Raw genomic sequence first — 21,931 nt, forward strand, 5'->3', positions numbered from 1 at the left:
TCACTCAGCATCAGTTCATGTAAATCTTTCTGGGCCTTTCTAAAATCAGTCTGTTCATTTTTTTTATAGAACAATAATATTCCATCATCTTCTTCTACCCTAACTTATTCAGGCATTCCTCAACTGATGGACATCTACTCATTTTCCAAGTCTTGTCACAGGATGATTATATTGTCAAAAGGGGATGACGACTTCTACAGTAATGTCCCTTACATTCTCCTTTTCTCTTCAAGACCCAGCTCAGGTCCTGCTTCCTCTATGAGGTTTTCCTTGATTCCCTGAGCTAAAGAGTGATCTTTCCCTCCTCAAATTCCTTCTAGCTCTTTGATGTTTTCCTCGCATTTCTCCTCTTGTGTTTTATATTACAATTAATGGCTTATATTCAATGGCAATGTGGATAAAGGACTGGCCTAAAGCCAAGAACACATGGTGGCTGTGTCACTTAACCACCTTCTTGTGGTTGTTTAGCTCATCTGCCAAGACATTTTTGCCAGGGTGTGGCCACTGCACAAGCTATAGCTTCTTGGAACCACAGGTAGGAATTGGGTGAAAGATGGGCTTATTTGGCTGGACAGTGGATCCATATGATTTCACCCTCTCAGGACCACATACCTTATTCTTACATTTGGCATCCTTTCCTAGGGTTCATAGACTCTTAGGATTATAGATGTAGAGCTGGAAGAGACCTTGTCTCAAAGGTCTTAGAGCAACAATGTCAAACTGAAAGAGAGGTGGGAATAGAAATAAGAGCCCCTGCAGGCTGCATATCAACTTAGAAAACTACACCTGTTTATATATATTTTTATTAATACATCAGCATCTTAAAATGATATAGGAATTGCATTTTAATCTGGTTCAGGTGACACCCAAAGTGTTGCGAGTCCCTGCCATGTTTAATAATTCTTCCTTAGAGGAAATGAACTCAGAGTTCCCTGTGTATTTGATATTACATCTTCATCAGAGAAATTTGCTTCAAAGATTTTCCTAGTTCATTATTTACTCTCTGCTTCTATCTACATTAATTGAGCTTGTACAACAACTTTTCTATTAACTTTATGTAAACAAAACTGCCCATTTTCCCTCTGTTGATTCTCTTGCTCATTCAAGAAACCTTCTTTGCTCAGTCAGAACTCTTCTTTACATTATTATGAGAAGTATCTCCTTTCTGGCTCGCCTCTCACCTGGCTGCATACCTTAGTTCTTTTCTGACTGAATTCTCCACCATGCCCCAGGAGGCTCATTATTGAGATAACCTCTTCATCCTATAAAATCTCATCAGCCTTACTACTCCAACTGCCATACACCTCTCAGATTGAAGGTGGGGCCGGGAACTCCAAACTTCAATTTAAGGAGAAACTTCACTCCAGACACCTCATTTTTCTTGGTTGCACTGCCTTGGGACTTCCTTCTGTGTTAGTTACCTTCATCTCCCACTCCTCCCCCACTTTCAACTTCCTTCTATGTGTTGCCTTCCCCCATTAGATTAAGGCAGGAATTATCTTTCATATTTATGGCCTCATTGTTTAGCATAGTGCCTAGTACATCATAAGTACTTAATACATGCTTTTTGATTGATTATGACTTTTATATCTGTCATATATCCATTTGAAGCTTATTGTAACATAATATGAGAGATATTCATCTGAATTTAATTTACCCCAGACTATTCTTGTTTTCTCAGCAATTTCTGTCAAACAGTGAGTCCTTACTTCAGTGGTCAGAGTTCTTGGATTTATCAAACACTAGGCTATTATTGCTTCTGAGTCTTGCATACTTAATCTGTCCATTAATCAACTTTTCTATTTCTTAAAGCCAGTTTTGATGAATTCTGCTTTGGGATGTATTTTGAGATGTGAAAATGTAGGTCTATTACTTTCCCACTATTTGATAATCTTTACCTTTTGTTCCTCCAAATGATTTTCATTATTATTTTGTTTAGTTCTATAAAATGACCCTTTGATAGGTTTGACTGGCATGAATGACATGAAATCTATTGCTATTATTATTATACTAGAATGACCTGCCCATGAGCAACTAATATCTCTCCAGTTGTCCTCCTCTGTTTCTAGTTTTTTTTGTTGTTTTAGTTTAATTTTTAGTTTTATTTATGTATTTCTTATATGTGTCTTAGAAAATGCTTCACAATTTTTTGAAAAATATTGACTTTTCAATCAGACTCCCAAGAAACTATTTTAATGACCTAGAGAAAATAACAACAAAATTCATATGGAAGAACAAAAGGTCGAGAATTTCAAGGGAATTAATGAAAAAAAAATCAAATGAAGGTGGCCTAGCTGTACCTGATCTAGAACTACATTAAAGCAGCAGTCACCAAAACCATTTGGTATTGGCTAAGAAATAGACTAGTTGATCAGTGGCATAGGTTAGGATTACAGGGCAAGATAGTGAATAAAAATAGCAATCTAGTGTTTGACAAACCCAAAGATCCCAACTTTGGGGATAAGAATTCATTATTTGACAAAAACTGTTGGGAAAACTGGAAATTAGTGTGGCAGAAACTAGGCATGGACCCACATTTAACACCACAAACTAAGATAAGATCAAAATGGGTCCAAGATTTAGGCATAAAGAGGGAGATCATAAATAAATTAGAGGAACAGAGGATAGTTTACCTCTCAGACTTATGGAGGAGGAAGGAATTTGTGAGCAAAGGAGAATTAAAGATCATTATTGATCACAAAATAGAAAATTTTGATTATATCAAATTAAAAAGTATTTGTACAAACAAAACTTAATGCAAACAAGATCAGAATGGAAGTAATAAACTGGGAAAACATTTTTACAGTTAAAGGTTCTGATAAAGGCCTCATCTCCAAAATATATAGAGAACTGACTTTAATTTATAAGAAATCAAGCCATTCTCCAATTGATAAATGGTCAAAGGATAGGAACAATTTTCAGATGATGAAATTGAAACTATTTCCACTCATATGAAAGAATGTTCCAAATCACTACTGATCAGAGAAATGCAAATTAAGACAACTCTGAGATACCACTACACACCTGTCAGATTGGCTAAGATGACAGGAACAAATAATGACAAATGTTGGAGGGGCTGTGGGAAAACTGGGACACTGATGCATTGTTGGTGGAGTTGTGAAAGAATCCAACCATTCTGGAGAGCAATCTGGAATTATGCCCAAAAAGTTATCAAACTGTGCATACCCTTTGATCCAGCCGTACTACTACTGGGCTTATATCCCAAAGAAATACTAAAGAAGGGAAAGGGACCTGTATGTGCCAAAATGTTTGTGGCAGCTCTTTTCGTAGTGGCTATAAACTGGAAAATGGTTCTCCATCAATTGGAGAATGGTTGGGTAAATTATGGTATATGAAGGTTATGGAATATTATTGCTCTGTAAGAAATGACCAGCAGGAGGAATACAGAGAGGCTTGGAGAGACTTACATCAACTGATGCTGAGTGAAATGAGCAGGACCAGGAGATCACTGTACACTTCAACAATGATACTGTATGAGTTTGTATTCTGATGGAAGTGGAAATCTTCAACATAAAGAAGATCCAACTCACTTCCAGTTGATCAATGATGGACAGACTCAGCTACATCCAGAGAAGAAACACTGGGAAATGAGTGTGAATTGTTTGCTTTTTTGTTTTTCTTCCCAGGTTATTTTTACCTTCTGAATCCAATTCTTCCTATGCAATAAGAGAACTGTTAGATTCTGCACACATATATTGTATATATCCTAGATACTATAGTATAGGATATACTATAACATATTTAACATGTATAAGACTGCTTGCCATCTAGGGCAGGGGGTAGAGGGAAGGAAGGGAAAAGTATGAACAGAAGTGAGTATAAGGGATAATGTTGTAAAAAAATTACCCATGAATATGTTCTGTCAATAAAAAATTATAATAAAAATATTGACTTTTCTTACAACATAGGTTTATTTCACCTTATATGATATTGGGTTATTATATAACATAATATTATATAATTATATAATTTTATATATATAATAATATAATAACCCAATATACATTAATATTATAATTACATAGTCACAAATAATAATTGTTAGCAATTAAGTTAGTTTTATCAATGTAGCTAGTCAAGCAGGTGAATTTGTTCACTTTTAGGTATTTTATTATCAAAAGATAAACAATTCAACAATCACGTAATTGGTCATATCAGTGAGCAAAGTGGCTTTCAGTAGGTGTTATGCTTGTGGGTAGATACCACATACAATGCAGAAATAAAGCAATTATCTTAGATTTCATTTCACAGAAAGTTCTCAGTATGAATTTATTCCTCTTTCTTTATGGAATTCTAATTCATGGGTGGTATTGTGGCTTAATTTCATATTCATATTTAAATTATTTGTGTTTTTGTAAAATGAATGGAAAGAAAAGCAATAAAGGCTATTTGGTTGACTTGTACAATACAGGAAGGTGAATCATTTATGATAAAACAGGAAGAGTGGGTTGAGACCAGATTTTGAAAGGCTTTAAATGTCAAAGAGAAGATTTTAAATTTGCTCTTAGAAGTAATAGGTTTTCATCAAAGGTGAAATCAACAGCCATGAATGAATGGCAATGAATTCAATATGGGGAAGTGACAGACAGTGAGATCTAGACATCTAGATTATGAGCCTGGAAATCTGCAAGGAAGGTGGTCAATAGTAATAGAGAAGTTTTGGAAGGGGAGGAAGATAACATTAGTACAAATTAGAAATTCTCATGTATCTATCTTAGGGGTTATCTATATCCTTAACTGCTTTCATTCTTCCTTACTTGGCTGCTTGGTTTAGTGTGTTCATTGCTCATGTACCTCCAACAAGAGACTGGGCGAAAGGAAATGCTGTTCATCTGGTCATTAGCATGGAGGGTCCCATAAAGCTGGGATGGAGATGGGGGCTAAAATGAATGGCTACGTCTTTAGAAATCATTTTGGTTTTTCCTATAAACCAAAGTCATGTCAAAAACTAGTATAAGGAAATGTCTCATTTGGCTGGGCAGTGGGTCCATATGGTTTTACTCTCTCAGGGCCACATATTATCTTAGTACATATGAAAGAATTTGGGTCACCTTGTGTATTTTACTAGCACTTGTGCTAATAAAATGAACTTTTCACTTCTAAAATAATCATAGTAGTATTATGCCAATTTTAGGACCATTTCATTGATGTCCTCAGAAAAGCCATTATCATAATTGTGATGAAGCATATAATGGCTAAAGGATAAAAATTGCAGAACTTTTCTGGAATGCATTCCCTTCTCACCTCTACATCTCAGAAAGTTTCCTTCTAAATTTAGTTCAAATGCTTACCTCCCACATGACCTGTGGATACAGGTGTTTTTCCTCCCTACTTACCAAATTTTGCATATTCTTAGAATTGCAATGCTGTCTTCCTCAATAGAATGTAAGCTTCTTGAAAACAGGGACTGTATCATTTTTGTCGTTGTATACCCAGTACCTAACATAGTACTTGGAATATGGTAAAAGTACTTTATAAATGTTTGTTGATTAATTAATAGTAACTAAATTCTGTTATTTCATTAAAGAATATTAATTTTTAAAGGATAAAAAGTAGTTCGACATATTTATAAAAAATCAATGTAAAAATGATTGATTCCCTGGAAAAGTTTTATTTGGTCAAAGGATCAAAGATTTAGATCAGAAGAGCTTTTAGAAGTTATCCAGTCTAACCTCCTCATTTTGTTGGTGAAGAAAAACAGGCTCAGAGAAATCGTGACATGGTCACTGAGTGATACAGATTTAATTCTTGGTTCTTTAGGTCAAAATCAAAAACTCCACTTTCATCATTACTAAGTCACAAGGTGCTATCATGCATGATTTGTGCCTTTCTTTTCCTTCCACTAGTAAATTTTCAAAGCTAGTGTAGAAAGGATTTCCTCTTATCTTCGTGACTTCCCAGACAAATGGAAGGTGATTGCCTCCTTTCCAATCCTTTTTAGTTACCTTTGAAATTGCATCCATTCATCTCTATATGTTGGATTCCTTTTCAGGCTCTCTTACAATCTCCCACTTCTCCTGACTTGGCACAAAAATCCATCCCAGGGTAGGGTATATATGTATATATGTAGGGGAAAGTGGAGAACTAGAAAGAACAATAGAGCTTATAGAAAATGTGTGTGTGTATTACATGGTGGTAACATCAATCAGCTGTTGGATCATTTCAGCATGAGTGCCATGGAAGGGCAGACCATCCACTTCCATTCCCACATTGCCAGTTACTCCACTCCGGACTTGGTGTTGTACCAGGATTTTCATCATCTTTTCTTCCTGGAAAAAATGGAGGGTAGAGAAAAATTTTTAAACAATAATTTGATAATGAGCCATATTTACATAGTATTTTAAAACTTAGCAGAATTTTTCTTTATTACAATCTTATGAAGTTGGTAGTACAAATGTTATCCTCATTTTACAGATGAAGAATATTAAGTTCAGAGAAATTAAATTATTCATATAAGTTCAGACAACTAATAACTGTCAATTAAGTCAAAAAATAATTGAAATGCTTTTGCATGAACAAAATCAATGCAATGATTAGGAAAATAACTTTTGTATTAAATATCTCTGAAAAGTGTATGATATCCAAGATTTATGCAAATATAAATATAAGTATACATTTTATTTATGTGCACATATGTGTATATATACACACACACACACACACACACACACACACATATATATATATATATATATATTTCTGAGATTCCACAAAAGATAATTGGTTAAAGAATATGAACACAGTTCTCAAAATAAGAATTGAAAACTGTTAACAACACATGAATAAACTCATTGATAATAAAATAAATGCAACTGCAAACAATTCTGAGGTTTCATCTCATAAGCAGCAAGTTGGCAAAGATGATAAAAGACGGCCAATATTGTGGGGTCTGAGGGGAGAGGAGCACACTGATATACTAATGATGAATTTTTAATTGGTCTAACCATTCGGGAAAACAATTTGGAACTATGCCAAAAGAAGAATCTGGGTGAGGGATGATGATAGACTGAACAAAGTTGGTGATTGTATGAATAGAGAAGAAATGACAATTGGGAAAGTGGTTATGATGGGAAAAATTATAAGGTTTGACAAGTTAATGGATATGGGGACTAAGGGAAAATGCAAAGTTGGACGTTATTGCTAGGGTTATGGCAGAAAATAAGTAAGTTAGAATGGTTCTGAGAGGACAGATGGTTAGTTCTGTTTTGGGCATGATGAGTTTGAGATGTGTTTAGGACATTGCAGTTAGGAATATGTGATGCAGGACAAAGAATGGAGCTGGATGTGTAGATCCAATATTCAACTGCATAGAGATGAGAACTAATAAGATCACTGAACCGGAGGTGGTAAAGAGAGAAAGCCCAGCCAGGACAGAGTCTTGGGGAACACCCATGGCTGGGGAGGGTAGAACACAGATAATGAGCCAACAAAAGAAATTGCGGGGGAGGGGAAAAATCATGAGAGTAATGAAAACCCAGGGAAGAGAGAGTATTCAGGACAAAAGGGTAATCATCAATGGCATCAGATTTTTCAGAGGGGTCAAGAAGGATGAGGAACTAAAATAAAATTCTGGCAATTAAGAGCTCACTGGTAACTTAGGAGAGAGCAGTTTCAGTTCAGTAATGAGTTTGGAAGACAAGAGGAGGAGGTTGAGAAGTAAATGAAAGGTGAAGAAAATGAAGGTAATTATGAGGACAGGACACAAGAAAGAATGGTATAGGAACAAAGGTACCCACAGAGATGCTCCCTTGTTAAGAAGAATCACATATTAATCAAAGACTAGATTAAAAAAAGGAGGGAATGAAGGATAATGTTAAGGGATTCTGAGATATAAAAAAGGGGAGAAGAGGGAGCTTGTGATAGATGACCTCTATTTTCTTTTTTTTAAAGTTTTTTGATTCTCTGTTTTTAACCACAGTGTCATAATAGAATAATATTATTATAATGTAATAATAGTTAATCATTGATATATATATGCTTAAATTTATGTATATTTATAAATACAGTTGAGCAAAATTAATCAATGTATTGATCATGTCTGAAAATATATATTTCATTTTGTTATATACTGTAGCATTTTCTGATAAAGTAGGAGGTATGTTTTATTATCATCTATCTTCTGAAGTCATGATTACTTTGGTAACCATCTTGATGAGAGTTCAGAAGTTTTTCAGTGTTAATGTCCTTTCCATGATTGTGGCTGTCATGAAAATTATTCTCCTGGTTCTTTTTGCTTCACTTTCTCTCATTTAAGAGAAGCCTTCATTTTTTCACTCAAGTAGGAGGAGTCTTATACTAAAAAAGTTGTAGATTCAAATCCCAGTTCTACCACTTGCAGATGAATGACTCTGGACCTTTACCCTCTCTGGCCCTAATTTCTTTGTTTTTGTTTTTTGTTTTTTCAGTTCTTCATTTTTAAATGAGGAGGTGGACTAGATGGCTTCACAATCCTGACCAGCCCCTAAATCCAGGGTCTTATGGTAGGATAGAAGGTGGCATGGGAAGCTTGTATAAAACATTTAAAAGTTTACAAAATGCCTTCATCAAGTCTAGGAAATAATTTGTTCAAATAATGAGCTGGCTGATTTCAGAAAAGCCTGGAGAGACTTACATAACTGATGCTGCGTGAAATGAACAGAACCAAGAGAACATTGTACACAGCAACAGCAAGATAAAATGATGAACAACTCTGATAGACTTGGCTCTTTTTAACAATGAGGTGATGTAGGTCAAAGCCAATAAACTTGTCATGGAGAGAGCCATCTGTATCCAGAGAGAGAACTATGGAGATTGAATATGGACAAAGCATAGTGTTTTCATCTTTTTGTTGGTGTTTGCTTTTTTTCCCCCTTTTGGTCTGATTTTTCTTGAGCAGCATGATAAATATGGAAATGTTTAAAAGAATTATACATATTTAACCTATATCTAATTGCTTGCTGTCTTGGGGAAGGGGAAAGAAGGGAGAGAGGGAAAAAATGAATGTTGAAAACTATCTTTGTGTGTATTTGGAAAAATAAAATGCTATTTAAAAAAGAGAAATAATTGTTCACTTGGTTCACTTGGTGGATGAGATAACCAGATCAGAGAATTAAAATGACTTATTTTTGATCACATAATTAGTAAAAAGCATAATCAGGACTCAAACCTGGTGTCCAGGCTCTCAAACTAATTTTCAATGCAGCACCCCTATTAGATCTTATTATCCTACCTATCTCCTCTGATGTTTGCTATAGTCTAGCTAATCTGAACTACTCGATCTCCTGTAATTTCTGACCTCTGCACTTTTGCCCAAGTTGTTCCACATATATGACATATTCTCAGATCTCTTACATTTTGTTATATACTTTAGCATTTTCTGATAAAGTAGGAGGTATGTTTTCCTTCTTACTCTTTAGAATTCAAAGAAAACTGGGTCTCTAATAAGTTCAAATCTTGCCTCTGATGCTTATTTTCTATGTGACATTGAGCCTTAGTTTTCTCATCTGTAAAATACAAATCTGTAGAATAAAATTCTAAAATGATCTTCAGGAAGCCTTCCATGAAAACCATCATCCCTCAAGTCTTTTCCTATATAGCACGCTGTTTTGCACCTCTCTAAGATAATAATCATATATTATTTTCTTTTTTAGTTGCCAATGGAAGTGACTTTTCCCCTCCCAGATTATATATTCCATGAGTCTTGTCTAAACTTGTTTATCCCTAGAGTAGAGAGAGTGCCTGGTCTGGAATCAGAATGATCCATCTTCCTGAATTCAGATCTGTCCCCAGACACTGACTGACCCTGGACAAGTCACATAACTCTATTTGCCTCAGTTTGCTCATCTATAGGATGAGCTGAAGAAAGAAATGGCAAACGCTCCAGTGGCTTAGCCAAGAATACTCCAAATGGGGTCACAAAGAATCAATCATGACAAAGATGGCTGAAAACAACAGTGTCCTATAGTACACTGAACTCAGAAGACAATTATTTGCTAAATTGTCTCCAACTCACAGCCAACTAACCCTCTGGCTTTTCATTAGTTTTTCGTGACCAAAGCTCGAGAAACTTGGCTCAAGAAGGTCCGTGATGAGTTTCTATTATTGTTTCTGTGAAACTTTCAAAGGATGTGGTACCCTGGCCATCTCAGCTCCTTCCCACAATTGGGGACTTGCCTAGAATCTGTTTCCTGTTCATTGTTTTAATTTCTATCCTTTATTTTCAATTGCGTCACATTTTTTTTTTTTTAATTAGAAAACACTTTTGTAACAACAGAGCAAATTCCTTACCAATTCTTTGCCTTCCTTTGTGGGACACATCCGACATGGCCCTGAAATACCTTGTGATGTGCCATGGAGTTCTCAAGGAACAATTGGTAGCTTAATGATTCACCATAAATATGCATGCAAATTATTTCTAAGATCACAGGTTCAGATAATTTAGGGATCATATAAGGTAACACAGAGATTGTCTGACTCCTGTGTTTCATAGATGAGAAAACTGAGACCAAAGAGTGAAGCTCATTACTTAAAATTACCCAGGAATTAAATAGAAGAGATGGGATTTGAACACAAGTCTCCTAACTTAAAATCTAGTTTTCTCAGCAGCTGCCTCTCAGTGAAACATGGAAGGGACCTCAGAACATGGAGCATTAGAACATACAATATTAAAGCCGAACAGACTTTTACAACGTGGAGAGTTAGAGGTGGAAATAAGCTTAGGGGGTCACTCAGGAAGCCTTTCCTAGGCTCCTCTCTGTGGCTTGTGGTCTCGTTAGGTAGCGGACTCTCTGGGGACAGGGACTGCCTTTTACCTTCCTATCTCCAGTGTTTAGCTCAGTACTTGGCCCAGGGCGGTGTTCAGTAAATGCTTGCTAACGGAGAACACACCCAAGTCTCTTCATAGAAACTGAGGCATGGGGGGTGGGGGGGGAATCGACTTTACTGAGGTCTCACGGCTGGGACTAGTTCAGTCTTGGTAGAGATACTGATCAAAGTGATGGCTGGGCTGGGGAGTTGGGGTGAGGTGGCTCTATTTGGGAGCATACAGTCTTCCTGTAAATATACTTTTTATCTAGATAGTCTTATTCCCACATAGCGGAATTGTCTCTCCCAGAATGTGCCAGGTGGGGATGCAGTCAGCAAATGTTGGCTGGGAGTCTGGCCAAAGTACACCCCTCAGCTGCAACTGGTGGGGAGGGGGCAGGACAGGAAGGGAAGGCCCTTCATCAATGTTATAAACAGAATCTTGCCGTCCTTCCCGGTTTGTTTTTTTTTAAACTAATGGGTTGAGATTAGGGAAGTTCATGAAATGTTCCAGGTTGTTTACAGAAAGTTAGGCTTCCAAATAGCCTTTTTCTCCCTCCACAACTTGTAACAAATCTTCTCCCTCACCCCCACCCATTCCTTTGCAGTGACTCTCTCAGAGACCAGGAATAGCCTGCAAGGTTTGGGGGTGTGATGCAGATGGGAGGTGGATGGTGAGTAAGAGACCTCCGCTCCGGAGTTCAGTAGGCAAACTATCTCCCCCTCCCACACACCATGGACTTCACCCATGGACAATACTCAGGAATCAGGGAAGGTGTGAAACAGGGCATAGAGTGGGAGCAAAAATAAGTATCTTCATTTTTTTTTTTTTCTGAGGCAATTGGGATAGTGACTTGCCCAGGTTCCCATAGCTAGGAAGTGTTAAGTGTTTGAGAGCAGATTTGAACTCGGGTCCTCCTGACTTTAGGGCTGGTACTTATTCACTCTACTACCGAGCTGCCCCCAGTATCTTCATTTTCGAGAAAGAATATCATTTGCTGAGTGAAGTGAGTAGAACCAGGAGAACATTGTACATAGAAATAGTAAGATTACATGATGATCATTTCTGATAGGCGTGGCTCTCTTCAACAATGAGATGATTCAGGCCAGTTTCAATGATCTTGGGATGATGAGAGCCATCTGTACTCAGAGAGAGGACCGTGGGAACTGAGTGTGGATCATAACGTAACTTTCTCACTTTTTCTTGCTGTTTGTTTGCATTTTGTTTTCTTTCTCATTTTTCCTTTTTGGTCTGATTTTTCTTGTGCAGCATAATTGTGATTATATGTATAAAAGAATTTCATGTGTTTAACATATATTGGATTACTTGCCATTTAGGGAATGGAGTTGGGGGAAGGGGTGGAGAAAAACATTTGGAACACAAGGTTTTGCAAGAGCGAATGTTGAAAATTATCAATGCATATGTTTTGAAAATAAAAAATCTTTTATAAAAACAAAAGAAAGAACTTCATTAAGAGGGTAAGCCTAAGGACAAATGTGGGAATTAACTGAGGGAGAAAAAAAAATCAACACTGGAAATGAAATTTCAAAGGGACAAATTCAAATTCAATATAAGGGGAAATTTGTTAGCACTCTCCATAAGTGGGAGAAGGGGGTCACTCAGGAGTTCCTGGGTTATCTGTCCCCAGATCCCACTTTTTTCCAGAAGGTTCTCAAGTTGGAGACTAAGTATTCTCTTGTCAGAAATGTTATAAAAGAAATTTCTGTTTAGATAGAAGTTAGATCAGATACCCTCTCAGGTCCCTAAACCAAGCTGTGGGCAACGAGCAGGTCTCAGATCTGGTGGTGAGTTAGAATGGACAGCCGAGAACAATTTGTTCCAGTGGCTGTGAAGGTGGCTGAGTGCTTAGAGCTTAGTCAGACACTAGAGATGGCCATCCCCTGTCACCTTGACTTTTGTCTTGCTCCTGGACTTGGATGATTCAGGAAGAGGAGTCAGATGAGCTTGTGCCTGACTGATTTCTAAGGCAGATGCGAGTCAGGACCTCACCCTGGGATGTCATTGTCTGCTCTGAAATCCACTGACAAACAAGTCCAACAGGCTGCGAAGGATGGGGGAGAATGAACAGCCGTGTAGTGTGTGTAAAGTCAAAAAGAGGAGACGAGGCTCTAGAATGGTAGGTGAGAGCCAGACAGAGAAATAGTTTGTACTTTGTGGGGTGGGCAGTGGAGAGCCAGAGGAAGATCGATAATAGTCCGGAGAGCAGTGCCAGAGTCACCCTGTAGATGCCCAATTGTAGGGCTGCAAAGGCAGAGACCATTGAGCTCATCCCCTTGGTGACAGGGCAGAGAGTCAAAGCCAGGTCTTTTCACTCTAAGCCTAGCACTCATTCCATTTTTATAATAATAGTTTTTTATTTTAAAAATACATGCAAAGATAGTTTTCAACATTCACCTTTGCAAAATCTTGTATTCCAAGTTTTTCTCCCTTCCTTCCCCCTACCTCCTCCCCTAGACAGTAAATAATCAAATGTATGATAAACAAGTGCAATTTTGCTATACCTCTTTCTTTCTTCCTTCCTTCCTTCCTTCCTTCCTTCCTTCCTTCCCTCCCTCCCTCCTTCCTTGCTTCCTCCTTCCTTCCTTCCTTCCTTCCTTCCTTCCTTCCTTCCTTCCTTCCTTCCTTCCTTCCTTCCTTCCTTCCTTCCTTCCTCCCTCCCTCCCTCCCTCCCTCCCTCCCTCCCTCCCTCCCTCCCTCCCTCCCTCCCTCCTTCCTTCCTTCCTTCCTTCCTTCCTTCCTTCCTTCCTTCCTTCCTTCCTTCCTTCCTTCCTTTCTTTCTTTCTTCCTTCCTTCCTTCCTTCCTTTCTTTCTTTCTTTCTTTCTTTCTTTCTTTCTTTCTTTCTTTCTTTCTTTCTTTCTTTCTTTCTTTCTTTCTTTCTTTCTTTCTTTCTTTCTTTCTTTCTTTCTTTCTTTCTTTCTTTCTTTCTTCCTTTCTTCCTTTCTTCTTTTCTGAGGCTCACACAGCTAGGATGCTATCTGAGTGTCTGAGACCAAATTTAAAGTCAGGTCCTCCTGACTTCAGGGTTGGTGTTCTATCCATTGTACCCTGCCCCTGCCATACCTATTTCTACATTTATTATTTTGTATAAGAAAAATAAGATCAAAAAAGAGAAAGAAAATGAAAAAGAAAACAAAATGCAAGCAAAAAAAAAAAACAATAAAAAAGTGAAAATACTATTTTGTGATCCACCCTTAATCCTCACAATCCCCTCTCTGGATGTAGATGGGTTTCAGCAGCATGAGTCTATGGGAATTGTCTTGAATAACCTCATTTTTTAAAAGAGCCATGTCTATTAGAATTGATTACTGTGTAATCTTGCTATTACTGTATACAATGTTCTCTTGGTTCTACTCACTTTACTCAGCATCAGCTCATGTAAATCTCTCCAGCCAGCACTCATTCTACATGGTTTGCACCATGCGAACTCCCATGTTGTATTCATTACCAATGTGCAAGGGTATAGCTCAAGCAGGAAGGGATCCAATCTTCTCTTGGCTTCTGCTTGAGTAGAAGTTTCCAGGCTCTGGAATCAATCTGCTTAGTTTCCGCTCCTTTGATGTGGCTGCTAGAGACTAGATGATAACTCCCAATCCCCTTGGTCCTATTCTATCCCAACAGAGAGCAACAAATTCTTTCTTACCCTCATAGGTCAATAACACAAGAAGGACTTTTTTGTTTGTCTTTTAATTGTTTCAGATTCTTCATGATTCCATTTAGGGATTTTTTTTTTTTTTGGCAAAGATACTAGAGTACTTTGCCATTTCTTTCTCCAGCTCATTTTACAGAGTTAAGTGTAGGATCACACAGCTAGCAAATATCTGAGGTTGGATTTGAACTCAGATTTTCCTGACTCCAGCCCAGATACTCTTATTTACTGTACCCTCGTCCCTGATTTTTTTTTTCTTAATTCATGTTTGATTTCACAAACTATGGATCACTTTTAAAAAGAACCTTTCAAATGAGGAATTTTTACAAGTACACATCTGAAAACACATTGTGTGTTTGTAATTTGAGAATAAAGTATGATGGGGCACCTAGGTGGGGCAGTGGATCGAGCACCAGCCCTGAAGTCAGGAGGACCCGAGTTCAAATCTGACCTCAGACATGTAACACTTCCTAGCTGTGTGACCCTGGGCAAGTCACTTAACCCCAGCCTCAGGGAAAAAAAAAACATGATGCAGGAAAAAGATGTAGTTTTGAATCTGTTACTTTTTGGCAGTAGGTAGCATGATGGATAGAGTGATGGGCCTGGAGGCAGAAGGACCTGACTTCAAATATAGCCTCGACACTGGAGAAGTCACTTCACCCTGATTACCTCAGTTTCCTTATCTGGAAAACGAGCGGGAGAAGAACATGGAAAATTATCCCAGTATCTTTGCCAAAAAAAAACTCCAAATGGGGTCAAGAATCAAACACAATTATTAACAACAATAATAATGCCCTATGGTCCTCTGACACGACGCATTTGGGCCTCATTTCACTCTATAAAAGTGAAAGAGTTGAATTAGATGTAGCCAGCACCAATATTCAATGACTCTGACAGCTAATTACTTATTCATTTATTAGGTGAGACAATTAGAGTGACTTGTCCAGAGTTACCTAGCTAGGAAATGTCAGCTGTTTGAGGACAGATTTGAACTGCTTCTAAAGGCTAGTTTATGCCATCTAGTGGGGTCACTGACAGTTAATTTTGGAGACCAGAAGCTTGGCCTGAGTAATTAGCTTTTTTAGGCATAGTACAACCTATTAAGGTTCAGATGGAGAGGTGACACCAGTAAAGTCAAAGATTTGGACTGAAATATGAAAGAATATTATTAGGGACTTAAGGGAAAAGGGGAGAAGGCCTTCATTTTATAGCTGAAGAGAGTGATATCTGAAAGGATAATAAAAATAGCATTTGTATTTATAATTCGTTAAGGTTTGCAGAGTTTTATTTATGTTATCTCATTTGATAATTAATTTGCCCAAGGTCACACAGGCAATAGTTGTGCAAGTGCTGCAGGACTGGGTGCTGAGACAGAGACTGATCATGTGGATACCAAAGGAAATGAGGGATCAAACCAAAGTTTTGGAAGGACCAAGGAAATGAATTGGGATACATTTGCTGCCTTCCCTTAAGTTTCCAGTGCTAAGATTTCTTCTATTGGTTATAATTTGTTTTTGTTGAGTTGGTGGAGGGGTAGAGAAAAAAATACCTGTTCTGTTGCTAATAGGACTTGGGCATAAAACCCATTACTTTTTTATATCCTTTATGATAAATTTGTTTCATGTTCAAACATTTATTAGATTGTTTGTAAAGAGGACTAAATACTTCTAAGAAAGAGCTTAAAAGCAAGACTGATTCAAAAACTTCTGGAGAAACTTTTTGGATGAGAGCAAACCAGAGCCGATCTAATTGTCATTAGAAATTCCTCAACATTGAATCCTCTGTGTCAGGCTTTGGTGGATACTTAAGTGTCCACTAAAGAAATGATCAAGGTCACAGAGGGCAGTTTCCTGACACTAGCCTTAATCACTGACCAAAGAGCAAGGTCTGGCATAATAGGGAAGCCTCCTAACAGCACTCTGCTTTCGTTCCTTCATCTTCAGTCATTTACAGGAAACCCCATCTCCTAGCCTTAAGTAGACCTGTGTGGGCATTGATGCCAGGTCAGGAAGGGACACTCAATTTCTCCTAGGAGCTGCTTTGAGATCTCTTTTTGGTTCCCCAAGTCAGCATCTCTATTAACTAGCAGTCATCCCACAAGCATTTTTAAAGAACCTACTATGTTCCAGGCACTGTGTTAAATGCACAGGGATAAAAAGAAAGGCCAACATAAATAAATGAAAGACCCTGCCCTTACTTTCCAAAGGAAGGAAACAAAACAAAATAAATAGGAATATATACATGTTAACTAAATGATCCTCTGGTCCAGGGCTGCACTGCCTTTTCTCTCTGTAGGATCCATGGTCTTTGGGGTAGAAAAGAATTTTTTATCTGACTCCCAGAGAGTTTTTACTTATAAATGGGAAATTTCAAACTGGTCCAATTCTTCCCTGAGGCTTTAAAAAAACAAAATTGACTTGGTCAATAACAATCATATCTCTTGTACCTAGAATATTCACCTCATCAATGCATTTATTACATAATATTTTTTACTATAGTAACCTGTGTTGATGTTTTATCCCCCTCCCAGACTATAAATTCAAGAATCATTGGACATAATCATTTCTTAATTAAGCTATTTCTCCTCAAATGTTTAGCATAGTGTTCCATACTTAGTAGTCACTTAATACATACTTGTTGAATTGATTTGCCTTATATTTTACTCCCCTCCGTGATCCAGTGATACTGGCCTTTTTGCTATTATTTACCCAAAACATGAGCTCTCAAATCTATAGTTTCAGTGATTTTCCTCCATACTTGAACTCTCTCTTCATCTCTTTCTCTTGGCTTCCCTGACTTACCTTTTCATTTAAGTTTCATTTAAGTCTTAGTATATATATCCTGTTTGTATATGGATTTTTGCATGTCATCTTCCCAATAGATATTTTTGTCTCTCTTGTATCTTGTACCAGTTTTTGGTAAAAATAGTCTTTTAGGCAAATGTACATTTGGCATTTGAATAATGTGGCCAGCTCGCCAGAGTTGTGCTCTCTGCAGTAGACTTTGAATGCTCTGCAGTTTAGCTTGAGAGAGGCCAGTGTCCAGTAGCTTTGGAATCAGCTGTGAGCCATGGGAGACGCTGGCACAGGGCTGCCCAACATGGCAAACCAGCATCAAAGAAAGAGCCGTGTGCTGGATGCGTAAAACAGAATTGTGGTGGCTCAAAAGAAATGAGGCATATGCAGATGTAGACAACTTCCCTTCAATTGTTCACACATGCTATTCGTCCCCCTGTGGTAGAACCTTCTCAGCTTGGATTGGTCTGAATAGTCAGACATACTAAACCTTCACTCCAACATAGGGATGCCATTTTGGTCCTCTGAGAACAAAGAACAACCAGTGTTTAGCACATAACCTGGCCCATGAGAGGTGCTTAATAAATGTTTGTTGACTAGAATTGTTGACTTCTCTCTGTTCTTCTGACCTTAACCAGAACCTAAGCCTATTATATACTTTAGTAAAGCTCAGTGTTTTTTGTTTTATTTCAGCTAAATCTCATTTGGGGATTTGGGACTAGACTTAGGAAGACTCATCAAATCTGACCTCAGACATTTAGTGACCTGAGCAAGTTACTTAACCCCATTTGATTCAATTCTATCTGTAAAATGGACTGGAGAAGGAAATGGAAAACCATTTCAGTATTTTTGCCAAGAAAACCTCAAAATGGAGTCCCAAAGAGTTGGACTCGACTAAAATGACTCAAGAACAACAACAAAGTCTTATTTGTGATCTCTTAGTAGGCAACACACTTCCCTAGTTATTATCGGCCCCCTACTATAAAATCAGAAGCTTGATTGCTTCTTCTTTTAAAGATCAAGCTCCCTTCTGACATACCTACAAAGTTCTTTTTTCCCCCTCTTGACCTCCAGTTCTCAGTTTATTTACAGAACAGAGGTGATTGATTGACATTCCTTATGTCCAATGACTGGTCTAGCTTTTCTTGGCTCAAGTGATCAGTTCCACCAATTTCCCCAGATTTTCCTCCTCTTCACCTCTTCCCAGGGGTGCCTAATCACTTTAGCTAGATAATATCAAAAAAATCTGAAAACATTCATGAACAATAACACATAATTTCCCAAAACAGAAGGGGAAACCCATTTCTGCACAGAGAGAAAAGCAGGGAGCTAGGGGCCCGGATGGAAAACCATAATGGTGAATTTCCGGCCTTGACTGGTTTAAATCAGACTAGGGTATTTCCTTGCTCTGATTAATTCTTTCTTCTGTGAGTCAGAAATCATATGCAAGAAAACCCCAAACACTTCCCCACCCCAACTCCCCACAGCCAGGAAGTTTGAAGTGGAGTGGCAAGATTACACTAAATTTGGAGCCACAGAATTTGGGTAAGAATCCCAGTTCTTACACTTACTCCCTATTGTGGTCCTGGCCAGGCCAATGGTCTCTCTTAACCTTAACTTTAGAATTAGAGCTCATCAGTTGTAAATGCCTTTTCTATTCTCAGTAGTACAAGGATCCACAACTACTATGAAGGACTTACCATACTCAGAGAAGGAACTGATTGTGTCTGAATATAGATTGAAGTATACTCTCTTTTTTTTTTCTTTTCTCTTTTTCTTTTTTCTTGAGGATTTTTTGTTTTTTAGAGTGAGAAATCTGTTTTCTTTCATAACATGACTTTTATGGAAATGTTTTGAGTAATTTCACATGTGGTTTCTTAATGGAATTGGGGGTGGGGATAAGGGAGAAAATCTGGAACTCAGAAATTTTAATAACAAATGTAAAATATTGTTTTAAATGTAACTGGGGGACAATATTAAATAAATAAAAAGAGTTATAAAAAAAAAGAGAGATCATTTGATATACATGAGTTCTTAACTTGGGATCCATGGAACCGTGTGTGGATAAGTTTCAGAGGGTCAGTGAACTTAGATGGGAAAAATAGTTTCATTAATCTCTAAGTGAAATTTTACATTTCCTTTCATTATACAATTTTTTTTTTAAAAAGGAGATTATGTTGTTTAGTCATTTTATTCCTGTCTGACTCTTTATGTCCCCATTTGGGATTTTCTTGGCAAAAATGCTGGAGTATCTCCTTTTTTTTTTTTTTTTTTTTTAACAGATATGGAAATTGAGCAAACATGGTTAAGTGACTTTCTCAGAGTCATACAGAAAGGTTTCACTGCCAAAGGGTTCCTGGCATCAAAAAAATGAAAAGAAAGGAGCTAAAACGTTAAGAATCCCTGGCCTAGCAACCTAAATGGCCTCTAAATTCCCACTGTATTTTCAATCTTATGATCCTATCTATATTCAAAAATATATTTCACCTTTGAGGATAGTCTCCAAATTAGCTTTCTACTAGGAACTTTGTAGATAGGTAGGTGGCGTGGAATCTGGAGGACCTGAGTTCAAATGTGGTTTTCAACACTTATTAGCTATGTGATCCTGGACAAAGTCACTTACTCTTGTTTGCCTCAGTTTCCTCATCTATAAAATGAGCTAGAGAAGGAAATGGCAAACCGCTCCAGTATCTTTGCAGAGAAAACTTCAGATGGGTCACAAAGAGTTGGATGCAACATTGACAAAACAGTAACGAGGGACTGTATACCATTTCTTTAATTCAAGATGTTTAGTAGTCGGTTAATACAAGCTAAAAACTTGCAAAATAGCTATTAGCTTAGTGACACGTGTAACATTGTGTTCATCTTGTCTGAACGGGCAGAGAAATATAGCAGCTGGTTTGGTCCAAGTTAGCCTTTAACAGTATAAGCACTCTCTTAGCAAGTATACACTGGCCTCCCAGCCTTCCAGCCTGATCCTTTCTGGACAAACCATCAGACTAATCTTTCTAAAATCACTTCATTATTCACCATTCATCCAAGTATCATTAGGCACCTGGAGGTAGGTTAACATTGCACAAGCAGTCCAGGATTTGGAATCAGATATACCTAGCTTAAGTTCCAGATCTGCTCTCTTAATTCCAGTAAATCAATGGTCAAGTCACTTGCACTCTTTGACCCTCAGTTCCCCTATCTGTCACAAGAGAGCTAGATAAGATAACTTCTAAATATATTTATATTTATAAACATATATATATTTATATAACTTCTTATAACTCTAAAATCCTATAAGATGCCAACAATCAGGGGGATCAGGGGAGTCAAGGGAAAAAAGCATAATCTGGGGATAATACGATGGCAGGAAATACAGAATTAGTAATTTTAACTGTAAATGTAAATGGGATGAACGATCCCATCAAACGGAGACGGATAGTAGATTGGATCAAAAAGCAGAACCCTACAATATGTTGCCTACAGGAAACACACTTAAAGCAGGGAGATACATACAGAGTAAAGGTAAAAGGTTGGAACAGAGCCTATTATGCTTCAGGTAAAGCCAAAAAAGCAGGGGTAGCTATCCTTATCTCAGATCAAGCAAAAGCAGAAGTAGATCTCGTTAAAAAAGATAAGGAAGGAAACTATATCCTGCTGAAAGGTAGCATAAATAATGAAGCCATATCAATACTAAACATATATGCACCAAGTGGTATAGCATCTAACTTTCTAAAGGAAAAGTTAAGAGAACTGCAAGAAGAAATAGACAGTAAAACTATAATAGTGGGAGATTTCAACCTTGCACTCTCAGATTTAGACAAATCAAACCACAAAACAAACAAGAAAGAAATTAAAAAAGTAAATAGAACATTAGAAAAACTAGGTATGATAGACCTTTGGAGAAAACTGAATGGCAATAGGAAGGAATATACTTTCTTCTCTGCAGTTCATGGATCCTATACAAAAATTGACCATATACTAGGACATAAAGATCTCAAAATTAAATGTAGGAAGGCAGAAATAATAAATGCCTTCTTCTCAGATCACAATGCAATAAAAGCTACATTCAGTAAAAAGTTAGGGGTAAATAGACCAAAAAGTAATTGGAAACTGAATAATCTCATCTTAAAGAATGACTGGGTGAAAGAGCAAATTATAGAAACAATTAACAATTTCACCCAAGATAATGATAATGATGAGACATCATATCAAAATCTTTGGGATGCAGCTAAAGCGGTAATAAGGGGAAATTTTATATCTTTAGAGGCTTATTTGAAGAAAATTGAGAAAGAGAAGATTAACGAATTGGGCTTACAACTTAAAAGGCTAGAAAAAGACCAAATTATAAACCCCCAACCAAAAATTAAACTCGAAATACAAAAATTAAAAGGAGAAATCAATAAAATTGAAAGTAAAAAAACTATTGAATTAATAAATAAAACCAAGAGTTGGTTTTATGAAAAAGCCAATAAAATAGATAAACCTTTGGTAAATTTGATCAAAAAAAAGAAAGAGGAAAATCAAATTGATAGTCTTACAAATGAAAAGGGGGATCTTTCCACCAATGAAGAGGAAATTAGAGAAATAATAAGGAGTTACTTTGCCCAACTTTATGCCAATAAATTTGATAACTTAAGTGAAATGGATGACTTCCTCCAAAAATATAGGCT

The 21,931-nt window shown here is 37.2% G+C and overlaps 1 protein-coding gene across 3 annotated transcripts in view; it reads right to left on the bottom strand.

Annotated features, from left to right (window-relative positions):
- Nucleotides 1–5,612: 5,612 nt before the first annotated feature.
- Nucleotides 5,613–21,931, bottom strand: part of DGLUCY (D-glutamate cyclase) — a 126,515-nt gene continuing 110,196 nt past the window's right edge. For all 3 annotated transcript variants that reach the window (XM_074289724.1, XM_074289725.1, XM_074289726.1), the window contains one exon: nucleotides 5,613–6,290. In XM_074289724.1, coding sequence (XP_074145825.1) covers nucleotides 6,147–6,290 — 144 coding nt within the window. In that variant the 3' untranslated portion in view covers nucleotides 5,613–6,146. The remainder of the gene's footprint in view (nucleotides 6,291–21,931) is intronic.

Source organism: Sminthopsis crassicaudata, chromosome 2 (assembly GCF_048593235.1).
Source record: "Sminthopsis crassicaudata isolate SCR6 chromosome 2, ASM4859323v1, whole genome shotgun sequence".
Classification (NCBI taxonomy): Eukaryota; Metazoa; Chordata; class Mammalia; order Dasyuromorphia; family Dasyuridae; genus Sminthopsis; species Sminthopsis crassicaudata.